The 17,192-nt window shown below is 40.8% G+C and overlaps 1 protein-coding gene across 4 annotated transcripts in view; it reads right to left on the reverse strand.

The window, feature by feature from the left end:
• Positions 1-17,192, reverse strand: part of SLC4A7 (solute carrier family 4 member 7) — a 153,432-nt gene that overhangs the window by 79,818 nt on the left and 56,422 nt on the right. For all 4 annotated transcript variants that reach the window (XM_073678018.1, XM_073678017.1, XM_073678020.1 and 1 more), the window contains exon 2: positions 8,414-8,495. In XM_073678018.1, the coding sequence (XP_073534119.1) occupies positions 8,414-8,495 (82 nt within the window). The remainder of the gene's footprint in view (positions 1-8,413; positions 8,496-17,192) is intronic.

Genomic DNA, 17,192 nt, shown 5'->3' on the forward strand with positions numbered 1-17,192 from the left:
TGGGCCAGAGCTCGGTAGCTGGGTGAGGAGTGGTGATCATCTGCTGCAGGGGCGGACACATCATTGGTACAACCTGTGCGGCCGCACAGGGGCCCAAGGGATAAGGGGGTCTATTTCTACCTCCAAAACAAGTACAATTTTGTATTTTTAGGAGCTCTTGGGCTGCAAAGAGCCCATATATTGTTCTTGCACAGGGGCCCTTTTCTGTCTGTGTCCACCAGTGATCTGGGGTATGGAGGACCCATGTTCGATGTGATTTAGGTTCAATTTACAATTCAAGTGTAAGATATTAGTACAAGTGAAAATCGAACACTTTGCAGTCATAGTCATGTGTATGTGTTTGTTCCCTTAGGCTCTGTTCATACTGTGTTTTAACCTTACGTCAGTGGTTGTGTCAGGGCTTACGTCTGAAGTCCTAGAAAACAGGATCCAGGCGTGTGCAGTGACGGGGCCATTGACTGTAATGATGCAGACGCAGTCAGTGTGTGCTCTGTCAGTGCAGATGCCAGAATCCTGTTTTCCAGGGATTCAGACACGAGCCTCGACGGAGCCACTGACGTGAGAGTAAAACGCAAAATGAACCCAGCCCAACTGTCAGAGAATAACTTATCACTGATTCTGCACCGTCTACTTCTTCATTTTCATACAAGGAGAAATGAAAGCAGAGGTTGCTGGTTGCGGCTTATCGCCAGCCCTCCTTAGACATCACTCATGTACGTGGCTAAATACAGCTGTTACTGCCAATGTCAAAAAATGTAATTGAGCACCCATCACTGAATGGTCATATTTATACTAAGCGAATACTGTAGGTCTGTGCTAAGGGAAGAGTCATGGTCGGACTCTACTGCTATCAAAGGTTTGCATGGCAAGTAAGAAAGAAGATAATGAAACTATTCTACTTCTAGTGACCAAATGAATCTCTCTAGCTGCAAAATAAAACAATTATAGGAAAGCTCCAATAAGGGTGTTCACTAAGGCAGATAAGAAAACGGCTGGGGGGGAGCAGGAAAGAGCGGCCATGTGGACGGCGATAACCTCGCTCGTAGTAGTAACTGTTCTGACACCTTAATACGACAAACTGCGGAAATGTGAAACATGAACTAAAATCATTCCATAATATTAACACCCTGCTATTCATACAATCCATGTAGTCCACAGATAAAAGGAATTAATATTTATGCTGATATGTTCCTATTATAAGCATTAGGCTGGTTATATTAACCAGTTCATGACCGGCCATTTTCCTCAGTTTCTGACTAGGTACATTTTTTGAGTTTTATTACACTAATGCGTTTGTTTTTTTTCTCTCATTCGGGTATTAAAATTATTTTTGAATCTTTCCTCAATACATGGGGCTTAATTTTTTACATTCCCATTTAATATATTTTTATATTCCTATATTTTAGATGACTAAATATTTATATATTGAGATTTTATAAGTTTGAGTTTCATTTATTTTTGTTATACTTTTAAATTTAATTATTTTCCCACTTATTCTGAACACTGTGCCCCCTATAGGGTCATACAAGACCTCTGGGGTTAGTTGAACACATTGTTACATTTGTTTTATTGCCGATTTGCCTTGTAACTGGGCCTGTTATATTAGTCCCAGTTAAAGGAAAAAAAATAGTCTGTTCAGTGGAAAGCATAGCTGACTGGGCTTCAAAGGACCCAGAATCTTCTGTTATCCCCATACACCCAGAGATCACATGTTCTCTGGGTCTGGAGGAGGAAGCAAGGTCAGTGCTTCCTAATTGGGGTAAAAGGTGGTTATCTGGAAAACCACAATCTATAAAGTCATCTAATTCATAGCATTTGTAACAATAATTCTAAAAATACTAAAAAGGGCGAAATAAGCTTGGTCTGCAATGACCAGTCTTCTCTTTTACCGATGCTCAGATCATACAGGCATCCATGCAAGTTTACCACTTAGTCGTGAATATGATATATGGCATGCCTTTTAATTGCAATGTCCATCTGGAGATGGACTTGTAACCTTGAGATTGTTGATATTTTTCAACAATTTTGGTTCTCAAGTCCTCAGACAGTTCTCTTCTCCACTTTCTGTTTCAGGCGTGATTTTCATATTGCCCACATCTGTTACTTGCCACAGGTGAGGATGAATGAGAATCACTTTTTTGAAACAAAGTAGTTTATGCACAATTTTGGAAAGGTGGCCAACAATTTTGTCCAGCTCATTTTTGGTGTTTTGTGTGAAATTGTGTCCAAATTGCCTTTTTTTCCTTAGTGATATGCCAATATATACATGTTCATTTCCTTTGTGTGTAATAGAACGTGTAATTGCAATCATTTTCTTGGAGAAATACTTCGTTTTCTGGAACAATTTCAAACATGACTGTATAAAAAGTAGCCAGTAGATATCTTGGGTACATTGGAACAGTCATTCTTTTTTGTGAAGGTATTGGATATTGGTAGGCGCGTCTTCTGAAGGAACCGAGACAGATTAGTGCCTCATTCACACATCTGTATTTATCAGTATTTTTATGCCTAAACCAAGAGTGGAACTTGCAAAGAAAAACGTGACTTGAAAGACTGACACTTGTTCTGTGTTTTAGAGAAACTCCTGGTTTTGACATATAAATACTGATCAAAAATACTGATGTGTGAATGGGGCCTAAAAAGGTTCCCTTACAGAGGTATTCTTTTTTATTTTTAAAGAAAATGACAATATCTTAGGACACCGATACTTCCATTGGACGTACAATTAAGACTAGTCCTGATCAGTATCAAATATTTTAAGTCAATGTTCTTTATTGCGGGAACGCGACACAGGGCGGGAACGAGACACAGGGCATACTAATACTTCAGTACAAGGGACCTTATATCCTAGTTATGACTGAACCTTACATTGCACGCAGTCTAGCATTACCAAACAGCGCATCATCTGGCACCTGACATTTCCCTTATGACAGTTTCACGCAACTGCAGCCACTTATTTTTTCCCCAAAAGGAACATATTATGTAACCACTTTTCCAGATACAGTAAAACATTCAATCATATCATGGTCACTGACGCTTAAAAAAAACCAAAACAAAAAAACCCGTCATTGTAATGCTTCACAGAACCCTGGGATTAGGGCAGTATCAGATCTCTACCCTGTGCTAAAAAGATTAAATCAGACACTCAGCACTATATTACCATCTCATGCCCAACAGAGTCTAACATGTCCACAAGTAATATACTAGAAGACTAGTAAGATACTAGTGACAAAAAAGTGATTTGGCCACTCTTGTGCCTATGCCTGTTCATGCCAAAGTAATGCGTCAGATTAACTACTGCATCGCCTAACCTCAAAAACAAAGATTTTCAAAGTGGTAATAAGGTTCATGGAAATACTAAATTTCATTTTACATTGCTCTGTAGATATGGCCTCATTAAAAAGGTGCGATATTACAAAAATAGTCAAGATTTACAGATATTAGGATTTAAACTAATTAGGATTTGCAGCCAGAATTTAAAAATTACGTTGTCAATTAATACGCTTCCCATTTGCCGATGCCGGAAATGCTGTGGGAACTAAGGCTGTGAGGTCACCTGGCACCAGCTGCTTGAAAAATATATATTGACTTAATATACAGTTTTTTGGTAATTTATATGACCAGCAGTAATAACAAATCCTAACAATAATAGTCAAATTAAAATAACCACAATTTCATTATGCTCATACATTAAGACCGGTGGAGCGATGCTACCATACACACAACTACTACGCACAAAAAGCTGCTAAATAAGACTACACCCAAGGAACAAACTGGGATAGAAAAACAATCACAGTTTTTATCCACAAATATACAAAGAACACCACAATGCACCTTAAAGTTGTTTAGACAAATCCATTCACAAGAAAGTCTTGCCTTACACGCAACATATTTTAAAATCCAAAGCGAGTGATATCTTGCCAGGTTTCATTTGTTTGTTTATTTTTTTACAGCAGTCTACTTTACTTTACTAAAGCGGTAAAATCTGTGGCAATCCCCTGCATGCTCTGCCATGGAGAATATGGCCTTAACGTTAACAAACTAAGTTTTTAGCAGGGCTGTGGAGTCGGAAAGCCAAAGCTCCGACTCGGACTCCTCAATTTCCCTGACACCGACTCCACGACTCCCTCATACATGGCTCATGTTTAAGTGATAAATTTACTGTAGCACAGATTCATCTCAGCTAAAAGTCTAGACCCTTAGATCAGGAATAGGACAGACATTTATAGGACATTTCATAACTTCCCAAATTCTTATGAAAAAATATTCCCCACAAACTGCATTGACCTACTGTACCCAATTTATTATATATTTTAGGTGTTGGTCCATTTTATGCAGACTCCGACTCCACAGCCCTGGTTTTTAGTACAATAAGGGTATAATTTAAAAGGTAAAGCAGTGATCATCGGAATAATGAAAGGAGCTAGATCTTGGCTGGTTTCCCCATTTGGAGAAGAGTACAGTGGTGTCAATGCTAGGCTATGTTCACACTACATTTTCTCTGTTTATCACCAGGAAATACTTCCGATGTACACATTAAAATGAGCCTGTCACTCCCGAAATGCAAATTATACTAACTAGCAGGGCTGTGGAGTCGGTAAGCCACAGTTGCGACTCAGACTCCTGGATTTTATCCGACTCCGACATAAATGGTCAATTCGTAACAATAAATTTACTGTTGTAAAATATTAACATCGTGCTTATTCAGTTTCTCACCATCATATAAGTAATCAGACCACTTAGAGCAAAAACTATATTTATTAGAATACAATTAGAATATAGCAAATAACTTTTATAAACTTTTCTAAACTCTTGTAAGTAAATATGCAATAAACACCGTTATGCAGTTAATAAGAAGAAATCTATAAATTTGTCCTCAGAAAAAGTATTGCCTCTGTCAGATCCTCCTTCATGGATGCCCTCAAATCTGATCTAATTATTTTGAGAGGAGAGAACAACCTCTCTGCACTAACTTGGGTTGGTGGCAAAGCAGTAACCACTCGGGCACCATCTCTGACAATGTCAGGATACAGAGGAATCGCTTGTTGCACTGTTATTTTTGATGAACGGTCAAATTTCTCAATTTCTTTTAGTGCACATGAAAAATTCTGCTGAAATGTACTGGCTGTGTTCTTTGATGGGGATGACTCTTCTTCTATGCGGGAACGCTTTGCACGGTCCTTGTGATCCAAATATTTTTCGAAATTAAATTCTTCATCAGTTGATGATGAGGGTGAAGATGTGGCAGGACGACCAAATTCTTCTTGTTCCTCCTGACTGTTCTGCAACCCTTTCATCCTTACTGCTATTTCAAACAGCTTCTTTTCCTTTAGTTAGCTGTTGATCATCTAGAAGAATCCGATGCATTGGGTCTACATAAACAGCGGCCAAAAGAATGTTATTTTGTAATAGTAGCTCCTCTCTCCGTTTCATTGATGTAGCAATGCCACTTGCAATTAACCCTCCTCTTTGGGACAGGCGAAACATCAGGTTCTTCCACTCCTTTAAGAAAATACCTGGAGTTAAGTCCTCTGCTTGTAATTTTTTAGTCACTGTAAATGGGTGCTCTAGCAATTTTTCCAGCTCAGTGACCTGATTCCACTGACTTTCATTTAGCGTCAGTTGAGGGTTAGCCATGTCTACAAGAAGGGTTTTCAGTTCAACCAAGCGCTGATTCATTAAGTAAGTACTGCCCCATCGTGTGGCTTGATCAATAATTGCCCCTTTTCCAGCACGTCTCTTCAAAATTGAGTCAACTTTAGGAGTTCTGGCAACAGTAGCCAATTTTCTCACCTTGCCAATCAGTGCAGCAGCATGTCCTTCTTGCAGACTGTCTCTTATAGCCAGCTGTAGCGTATGCACAACACAGCGCATGTGATGAATGAAAGAAAGTATTGACACAGTTTCAACAAGATAACCTAAACTATCATGTTGCTGTTCATCTGAAGCAACTTCAGTTTGCTCCTCAGTTACAATACGGTGTTCCTCTATTTCAAACATTTCTGTGTCTGTGGACCCAGAATGTTCTTCCAGCTGCTGGTCACCATCATTACTCTCATTCATTAGCTTAATAGTACTTATCATATTTGAAGCATTGTCAGTTACGACAGAAAGAACTTGCTCTTTTTTAAGTTCATAGTCTTGCAGAACCTTTTCCACCAAGACCTGGAGAACCTCACTGGTGTGATGAGCTTTGGTGTCTTTTACTGCCAATGTCTTGGTAACTATTTCATTTTTGTCACAAACAAATCGGACATTGATGGCAAAATAGTTCACTCTGTGACGTGTGCAGGCATCCATTTTAAGGAACAGAAAGCGTCCCTTGAGAGTTTTTTTAAGTTCTTCCTTTTGTTTAAAAGCTTCTTCGATTACTAATTTTCTAATATTCTCTCTCTCCAGAGAAACACCAAGCTTGCGGGCCATTTCCCCATTCAGACACATAAAAGCTGGTTGTGAAAATAATGAAATAGGCACACTATCCTTTACAACAAGCTCTATGATCTGTTTTTTAAATGTATCTACTGTCATTGTCACAGTAACTTTGTCACTGACAAAATATCTTGCAACTGATGGCTGCAAAGTTCTCTGCTCCTTTGTTTGGCTGGAAGAGCTGGGCACTGGTTCATTGGTTTGGATGCAGTCTCATCCACTGCTTTCAGTACTTCTGGATGAAAGCGCTGTAAATGTCTCTTTAGATTAGAAGCTCTGGTAGGAGCATTTTTATCTTTGCCTGAATATGCACTGATCTTGGCTTCACAGCATTTGTTTTCGTCTGGATCATTTGTCATACACTGACAGACATAATGTTTTCTATCTTGAGTGATGGTGAAATGTTCAAATACAGCTGATTTAATGTGACGCTTCTTTGACATTCTCAGGTTTTTAATTCTGCATTCACAATCCAAATGACAATTGTTTTTCCTAAAAACAATTGTACAAAATTATTGCCATGTCGTACAACTGATATGGTGGTCAGTAATACTGTTATTCCTCATGTACTCACAGTTAACTGATGCAAAGTTTGTTGAAAGGATAATACTTCTTACAGTCTTCCTCTTCTGAGTAGCAGCTGTGAGATGCTTGGAAGACGCACACCTAGTAAACATCTAGTCTAGAGGAGGAGCTTTACTATTAAGAATTTGCAACACATTTTCACTTTCAGTTTCATACATTGTAAGTAGGGGGGTTGGGGCAGCATGAGGTTAACCAAGTATAAGATTAGATAAGGGCAGTGGAGAACAGTGACACACAAGTAAGAAATGTCTCTATCTCCAGCAGAACTGCTTATCACTGTTGTTCATAGTTTGATAGAACATATATATTTGAGTAACATTTATAAAATTCATATGAAAGTTTAATTATGAAATATTAATACATTTTTTTTTTTAAAGTTGGAGTCGGAGTCTACATTTCTACCGCATCCGACTCCAACCAAAACTAACTCCGACTCCACGACTCCGACTCCACAGCCCTGCTAACTAGACAGTTATATTGTGGACTTAGCCCAAACAAATATCATATGAGCAGTGTATGTTTAATTGCTGTGATTACGTTTAAATTTCGTTTAATCCCATATGCAAATGAGGGGGCTTTGGTGTACCCATGGTGTGACCAAAAGCTCACCCCCTTTCATCATTGCCTCCTGTCAGTGACCACTGCTTGCTAGTGATACACTCAGAAGTGTAGTGAGCAGCTTCATAGAGGAGAAAGGGACAGATGATCAGTTACGTGCTCCTCCTCCACCTAATCTGTGATCTGCTGAACATAGGAGGAACACGTATCTGATCCTCTCTGAGGTCGGATGGGGCCGGCTATAGGGACCGTACCAACGCGGGATGGGGCCTGGCTTTTTAAAATCGAGCATATTAGAAAGCATTTGAGCAATTCAAATCATTTAAGGAGCAAAAAGTGCACATGTCCCGAGTATATCTATTGATCACTGGGTGAAATAATTGGAAAGAAGAAATATGATCTTATTGTGTTATGAAAGAGCAATGTGACAATGAGAAAACTTAATACCCTATTACACAAGTACACATACAGATCATCACAGGAGCAGGAACTGCTTATCTGATGTGGGATAAGGTTACTTCATGAAGTGAATATAGGAAATTATGTAATGTTTAACTATGGCATATAAAAAAAAATTACAACATACAAATGTAACAATAACTAGTCCATCAAATGAACAAACAGAAGATGTCTCATAGCAGATCTAAAGCTTCTAATTAAATGGCTGGAGAAGATACAGCACACTTCCAAGAGTAAGGCATCAAGACAGAGGACAATTCATATTACACTTGTTGGTAAGCAGCTTTACAAAAAAAAGCTGGTGTATTAGCCGCACAGTTCACATACACAAAATGATTTTAAAGGATTAAATCCTGTCTAAATTGCACACAAGGACACTTACTTTCCAGTTCTTCCTTCTCGAAGTTTGTGTTGACAGAAGAGCTGGTTTTCCCCAAATCAACTACCGCTTCTTCATCGTGACCCTTAAGAAAAAAAAAAAAAAAAAAAAAAAAAATAATGAAAAAATGTATATACCGTATGTCTGTGCTCTCAAGAAACAGGTTGTCCATCCAAACACTGGAAACTCGTGGAGTCATAAAAACTGAAAACATACCAAGTAGAAAGATCGGCTTTACACTAACAAATTGTGTACATGTGAAATGTAGGGGGTTCTTGTTTTGAGCTTTGCAGCTTGCTGGTAGCACCTGACTGAGTATATTAACATTCAGAGTTTCAGCACGATTTCCAGACCAGACACAAGTCTCCTGAACCAAAATAAACAGCCTCATTTATTATTATGCCTACAGCTACTGAATTCAGGTCAGAATATCTGCAGCTGATCCAGAAACTGTGCTCCATAAGCGAGCTGTGAGCCGGCCTAACCCTCAGCTCAGTGTTATCGTCACACAAGTGGAAGATAAACAGTAAGAAGAGACTGGCTTACATAAGTATTTCAGGTGCAGACAATACATTAATAAGTGACTAATCTTACCGATAAACAATTTGCATATTTTTGCACCAGGAAACCCCTTTAAACCTCCTTTGTACTGGTGACTGCAATTGGTTTCTGTCCCCACCAGAAACACTCACACATGGCTCTTACCCGAACCAGTGGCGTACTGCCAATAGCAGCAGGCCACTATGGGGCCCATGAGCCGGGGGGCAGGGTGCCAGCGCCGCCACCGGGCTCCTCGCCAGTCATCGTAAGTTCAACTGTAGTAACATCCTGGATGCCAATACAGTTGAAAGCAATGATGAAAAAGGGAGCTTCGTCGTTCTTCCTCGATGTCTGATGTCTCAACACAGCAGGCGCGATGACGTTATTACATGGCGCCCGCTGCGCTGAGATGTGCAACACTTCAGAACGCTCGCTGCAGAAACTGGAGCAGTGAGGGAATGAGGAGGAGAGGTGAGTATTGTATAGATTTTTTCAATCAGTGAGACAATTGTGGTGGCCATAATACTCTATGGAGGACTATGGGGAGAAAATTACACTGTATAGAGGACTATGAGGAGTGCATTACACTGTATGGAGGACTATGAAGAGTGCATTATACTATGGGGAGGATTATAGGGAGTGCATTATACTATGGGGAGGACTGTGGAATGCACTATACTACCTACTACTGGAAGGCTATGTGAGAGCATTTATACTGTATGCAAGCAATTATACAGTGTGAAGGTTAGTGTGGAGGGCTGTTTGGGTGGTCATTATATAGTGTAGAGAGGTGTGGGGCCATTATACTGCATGGAGGGCTGCGAGGGGGGAATCATACTGTGTTGGAGGGGGTCATCATACTGTGCGTGTGGAGGGTACTGTGGAAAAATTCACTGTGGGGGTATCTTAAAGTATGATGTCAAGAAAAGTGCCCCACAAACACTCTACAAGTGCAATGAATGCCTCTGACACTAACCCTGTAACATCACCTCACCCCCAAAATCACAATAAATTTTAGACCACGAATGATCATCAGTGCTCCCTTCCATAGATGCCTTGAGTAGTTTGCTCTCTCCATGGCCCCGTTTAAAAACGATGGCAGAAAAATCTGCATATCTACATGAGAATTTCACCAAAACTGAAAATGCAGCCTGTGAAGAATATTCAAGACAAACCCATGTCTCACTGTGACCTGTTTAGCAGGTTCTAGAGAGATCTTCAATGCACAGTGTAGTCCGACTCTCTTGAATACACCGCAGCTGCAAAGGAGGGGGCTGAGAAGAGAGGAGTGAGATCCCCCACAGCAGCTGCCAGATACACAGGATGTCCCTTCCCCCGACAGCATGCACTTCTTTGTTCAAGAAACATAATTCAACAATAGTTATGGGAAAACGATACACCAGAGTGATAAACCAACCAGATTTTTGGAAACTGAAAGGAATGGAGAATCATACCAGCTCTTTCTCCACCGCCCAGCAAGCAACGAAGGAGAGATGTGCAGCACAGCCTTTCAGAAGCCCCTAGGGCCATTGTGTTTGGTCTCCACGCGTAGCAGGGGCCCGGCTGGGTCCGATGACACCAGAACCAGCCCCCTAGGACAGTCCAGTAAGGATATACAGCCCATTTTACTTTTTAGAGCTGTAGCTGAGAGAGGCCTGGAGGAGGAGAGTTGGATCCAGAGAGTTTAACAGTTCCAGCAGCTCCGAGCCCAAAGTCTTTGTTCATGGGGAGGTTGTGACATCAGGACGTGTGGGACAAGTCCAACCACCGAATGAGGGCCCACAGCCTCGCCATGTGGCAGCCCATCCCCCAAAAGCCAGGCCTTTCCACCTAAACCGGTAATTGACTCGTAATAACTGCTTTATACCTTTTGTACCCATGCTTTTGTGCTTGCAACTCTGACCACTGAGTAGGTATAACCCTTATGTATATAGTGTACTGTTTAGTGTGCCCTTACAAGATTAAATATATAATTTAATCTTTGGCTTTTTTTTTTATCTCGATCCACGAACCTTACGCCTGTTGTTCGGTCCAACGAACACGCTACCGGGCTGGTTTATAGCTCGATATAGTCAGTTATATCAAATAGAAACTGGTGGCATATCTCCCAGGCTGACAAGACTCTGCGTCACTGGAGTTAGTGAGCGAAGCCTCTCAGCCTGTCAGGGTTGTGGGCGAGTGTGGTGCCACCTCAGTGACTGAGTGGGCCACCTCTACTCATCATCTGGTGCCTTCATGTGCCCGTGTGCACAGCGGGTGTCTGCGCATAACGTACCAGCCGGACCTTACGCGTCCCTCATGGGGGTGCGAAAGTCAAGTAGGTGCAGAGGGCAGGTCCATACCACGTGCTCCATCGGACGTAACTGACATCAGGTGGGAGGCGGGGTGTGGATCCATCACAAGCGGCAGCAACAGCGAGATTCTGCGGGGTCCCCCGTTGCTTCACATTGGTGGGATTCTGCGGGGTCCCTCTGCTGCCATTTCTTCACACAGCCTTTCAAAGAAAACTTTAGGGAACTATAGAGAGAGACCCAACTAGTCTGGCTTCTCCCTGCCTCACTCAAGTTGATTGACAGGTCTCTCACCATGTACACACGTGGGCAATTTTTCAGCCAGGCACTGATTCATGCTGCCCAAATCTACCGACAGGTTCCCTTTAACATTAATCACACTGTTGCAACTCATGTTATATAATATTTTTCTTTCTAATGCCTTCATCCTGGATTCAGTTCCTCCTGTTATCATTGCAGGCTGATGATGTCAGTTGTGGCCACACAGGATTGTACACCAGGACCAGAAGCTGATTATCTTGTTTTAGCTTTTACTTCCCTGTGTAATAGGCATTTCACCTCATTTACTTGAAAACGGCCAATAAACTGACCAATACAACTGGCTACAATTGTGGGAACAAACTTTCAGTCACTTAAGTTTGCATTCACAGAAATGATGCACAGAGCAAAGGACGAGCATGAGAGAATGATACGTGAACTCACAGGTACTGACTAATTCAGAATTAGACAAACATGTTCTACCACCTCATGGAAACATCACATATATTAGATTATCATAGTGTGGGTCTCATCAGCTTTCACTTCCCCTAGTTCCAAACTAGATCTTTCTATAAGCACTAAAACCAAAGGTCAGCCATCTTACATGCAGTGACAGCAATACGTGCAGCATATGGCTACAACCCAAACCACCATGTCTAGACTCTTCATGTCCTCCCTCAGCAGATGCTTCCTGCTAATGTGCAACAGACATGAATGCCACAGGCTTTTTCCATAGAGGACAGCTTCCCTCCCAGCCTCTAAAGTGGACAGTCACATAATTATGCTAGTTGCTGTATCAAAGCCATTGACTTGCAGTGTACCTAGCGTTTCATTTTGTGGCGAAACTATGTAATCTGGTGAAACAAATGACTAACTCATCAGAGGCTTCTTTGACCTTATTTTTTTCCAGGACACAGAAACTATACATTTACTACAACTTACCCCAAAATCGAGGCACGATGGCCATTCAGCTTTGAGGCACGATGGCCATTCAGCTTTGAGGCACATCCACACGGGACAGGGAAAACTAAAATCAGCTGCTGATTCGGTTGTGGATCTGCCGCAATTTCTCAACGCTTTACATGCACAAAAAGAAAATTCTTACAAAAATGTAAATTTCCACTCAAAATGTTTACTTATAGTGTTGGTGAGAAATGTGATAGTCACTACATACAAACGAGATTAAGTGAATAGGACTCAAAGGGAAATACACATGGCGCATGCGCTGCAGATTTACCGAGCGCGATACAGCCGCTTGTCACATGACCTGTAACTTCCTTTTCTTCAGGCTCTAGCGACATCCCGTATACCCATCACAAGTACCAAGAGCTGATGGTTCTCATCTAGTATATGGGGCGTTACTGGGAACAATAATTTTTATGGGGGTGCATTTCCACTGCTCTCTTTGTTCCTCATTGGTCATGGATTAAAAAACCTCTAAGCTGCTTGTAGAATGCAAGGCATTGTGGGAACTGTAGTCTCAGCCTGTTACTGGGAATGAAAATATCGTATATACTGATGCTTACTACACAGTCTCCTCGTGTTGGGTAAAGCACGAGGACAAGTTTTTGGAATGCTTTACTCATTTATTTTTTCAGGGGTGGGGACGAATCTCAGAAAACCTCTTTAGCTCAGATTCACTACAGCAATATGTATGTGTACTGAATATAGCACCTCCCAGTGAAGGTACAAATTCCTTTCATATCTGAGGCCAATTTGCAGGTCGGCATCAGAAAGCAAATATCACATGCAGCACAGAGACAGTTCATCCCTCAGGCGCAGTTACAGATGTCATTGTTTCTTTGAAAAACTATCCTTTTTCCCCCAAAAAATTGAGATTCTGTCCCATCACTACCTGCATGTATGAACATACCATAGGGGGTAGAAATTCATCCTCTCTATGTGGCAGAGAACTGTACAAGTCACAATCAATTAGGAATATAGTTACAGATCAATCAAAATTTATATACCGTAATTTAAAGGGAATTTAGGATGGAGTAGGGGAAAGGAAACGCTTTCAGAGACAAGTCTTATATAAAACAAACTTCTCCTAAAATATAAATACTTTGCACCCACTTACAAACTTCACGTTTTCAAAAAAAAAAGTAAAAATAAAAATATATATATTTATTAGAGTAAGTTTTATTTATTTACAAGCTCTATGTTCAGTTCCAAGTAGAACCCTGGATTCACGTGGATACTGCATGTCTAGTGTTACAGGCAGGCATGTCCTTGTAAATCTTCAGGTCACATTATATCGCAGTTAACTAAATTGAACGCAGGAGACGATCCAGGAATAAACCGCTGGCAATCACAAAGTATCTCTCCACATGGAGAATCAGACCATTCATAAGCGGTGCATGAGGACATCCAAACGGCTCTCTAAGAGCAATAATAAAACTACATCATTGCATCAGTCTCTGCTGGCAGCATATGAGGCTATAACCTGATGGAGACCCGTAGTCTCCTGCAAATGGGATGAATTTCAGATTGTACTTAATATTCCATTATTACTCTAAGGCTAGGGTCACAAAAGCATGTGCGTAAAAAGTTATACAAATATAAACAGGTCAGATTTAAATACTCAGCATCTAAAACTCGCTAAAATACTCATTGGAACACTCTCGATCAATCAAGAAACAGATAGCTTGTTTGACACAAAAAAAAACGCTGACAAAATACTCAAAAAGACAACCAGGCGTCTTTTGGACATTTCCATTGACTTGTATTGGAGAGTAGAGAGCGCCTTTAGAGTGGAAGACGCATGAAGATTGGTCTGCTCACTAGTTTTAACCATTTTTACACAGAATTAAATGTTTATTCTTTTCAGCGTTCTGGTTAGTGCTTTTTCAAGTCAAGTTCAGAGCGGACCTGCTCCAAAGCCGCCTAAAAGAAAAAAAAAAAAAAGTCGTCTGAACATACCCGTAACGTAATGGACCCTGGAGATCCATGTTGCCCTATACACAGGCAGCATGAAAGCGGAAAAGTCAATGTAACTAACTACTGCTGGTATGGCTCTTCAGAGAAAATAAAAAATAGGTTGAAAAAGGAATACATTGGGAAAAACTTGACAACACAACAGAGCCGAGCTGGGTGAAGCCGGAGGTGAACAAGACTGCGAACACTTCTTGACGTTAAGTATAAAATAGTTATATGTAGTAGGGAGGCTGTCGGTATGTGTCCATGTAGACAGGATGATAATTGAGAAGAAAGCGTCCCCAAAAAGGCTAGTCTCCCGATAGCGGCCCTTCTGGCTATTTTATTGTTGGGTGAAGTGACTTGGAGATTATATATAATAGTATAATCGTTCTTGCCACCACATCATCCTATGTAAACATACGTTGTGGTGCCAGTAACATGATGTTCTATACTCCAAGAAAGGTCATACTAACGATCAATTGGTGCGCATGGAAGTGCGGTCGGCTGGTCTACACAGATCTTCAAAACAACCACCAATCAGCTACAAGCAAGATCATTTAGCGGAAGTTTAAAGGCCTCGGATTGGCCTGTCTACACATGGGCAACAGCTCACGTTTCCTGTGGTCATACCAACATGAGAAGACAGGTTCTTCTAAGTAGGTTAAACAAAGCAGTCTTAAAAACTACAGCACATATGTCTCAAAGAAAGCAACAGAGAAATTGTGTCTTTTGGTCATATTGTTACCTTTTATGGAGCAGGTGGGAAATGGTTAATGGGGTTGTCCCGCCTTCATAAAAAAAACAAAAAAAACTTTACCATGGGCAAGAACAGCTTAAAAACAACAAACTGAAGCATAGGTTCTTGCTGTCAGGCCATGCCGTTCCAGCACAAGCTGCACCAACTGTTCTGTGCCGGCAGCCATGGCCTCACAGCACGTCTGTCACAGAACCGGCAAGTCCTGCATGTTCCCAAAGTGGTCAGGTGACTACAATGACACGTCCGATGGCCCGATGATTTAGTCACCTGACCTAAGGAATAGCAGATCAAAGCGCATCCAAAGCATGTAATCACTGTCAGCAATCTAGTGGTTCAGAAGAGGATATCAGGAGAATGGGGCATTCTAGTTCCAGCTATCCAATGGAGGAGTTACTTCATATAACCAGAATACAGTAAAATTGTCAGTTTTTAAATTAGGAAAATGGCCCCTTAAAGGGGGGGCGAAAGGAGAGGGGGGAGGGGTCAGTAGACTACAATAACTGGTCCTATCAAAGATCTTGTGATGGCAAGGACGGAGCTGTATGATGTAAAAAAATATTAGTATTTTGCCCCAAAATTAAAAGAAGCGGACAAAAAATATATATATTATTTGAGAAGACAATGCAAATCCCATGTGAATATAGCATTCATCAATTCATCCCGCCCAAAAAACGATAAAGGTACAGCAAGTGTTACACCAGAACAACTGGTTGTAAGAGGTGAGGAAAGGATTTAATAAACCCTGGATTACGTTACAACTGTGCACAATTTTTCCTGAATCACTTATTGATCGTTATGTCAATATCGGTTTTGAAAGCTTTGCCAGGACAGGTAGAATTACATGACGTACGGTGAGACCTCATGGAGCGTAGAAGTGAAGAAACATAAGCAGCTCTTTCATGCAGAAGCTTTACACCTACAGACGTGTGCGAGCCAAGATCCAGAGGAGTCTCTAATCCTTACCAGTGGGACACAAGGCCATCTATGCTAGAAATGTAACTATGATCATTTCACCGACTGAAAACAAATAGTAAACTCGCCTTTTCAACATCTGTGTTTATTTTTCCTATCGGGTGAACTGGGAGAACGCCCCTGACAGATGTCACTTGTTTAGGGGAGTCCTCCCTAGCTGCTCAGGTGATTGACACATAGTTAAAACCTATACACACGTAGTAGGCATTCTATAATGCTGTATACATGCCCCAACCTGGTCTGCACGACAAAAAATAAGACCTTTTATTATACTCACATTGGAGGGGGGGGCCGTCCTAGGGGTGTCGCTGGTCCTGGTCTGGCGCCTGCCTTCTGTTGCGTCACCAAGTCATCCACAAAGTAAGAAGAAGGACAGCATCGAAAGAAAAAGGGAGGCGTCAAACCGAAACCAACAAAGCCTTCGGACCGGACCGCCCCCCCAAGGGGAGTATAACGAAAGCGCTTTCTTTTGTCTTGCATGCCAGGTTGAGGTATATTATATTATATTATAATATAATATATATATATATATATATATATATATATATATATATATATATATATATATATATATATATATATATATATATATATATATATATATATATATATATATATATATATATATATATACATACATACATACATACATACATACATACATACATACATACATACATACATACATACATACATACATACATACATACATACATACATACATACATACATACATACACAGCATTATAGAATGCTGTATATCAGGCCTGAAAGGTGGTGGGCTTATATCATATTGGTCAAACCTAGTGACAGGTTCGCTTTAGGAAAAGAAAAAAAAAAAAAAACCTCACCACATTCATACTTGAAGTATTATCTTCCCAGGTGCTTGGGGACCTATAAAAGCCCAGATCACGATAAATTTAAAGAAAATCCAGCATCACCAGTTACATGTGAAAAAGGTTTGGGGTTTATTGCATATATGCAATAAAAAGGGTCAAAGGGCATGTTCACACTTGCATTCCAAAAAGCACCACATTTCAAAAGC

This window comes from Phyllobates terribilis, unplaced genomic scaffold (assembly GCF_046119375.1).
Source record: "Phyllobates terribilis strain yellow unplaced genomic scaffold, ASM4611937v1 Scaffold_4__5_contigs__length_816908805, whole genome shotgun sequence".
Lineage (NCBI taxonomy): Eukaryota > Metazoa > Chordata > Amphibia > Anura > Dendrobatidae > Phyllobates > Phyllobates terribilis.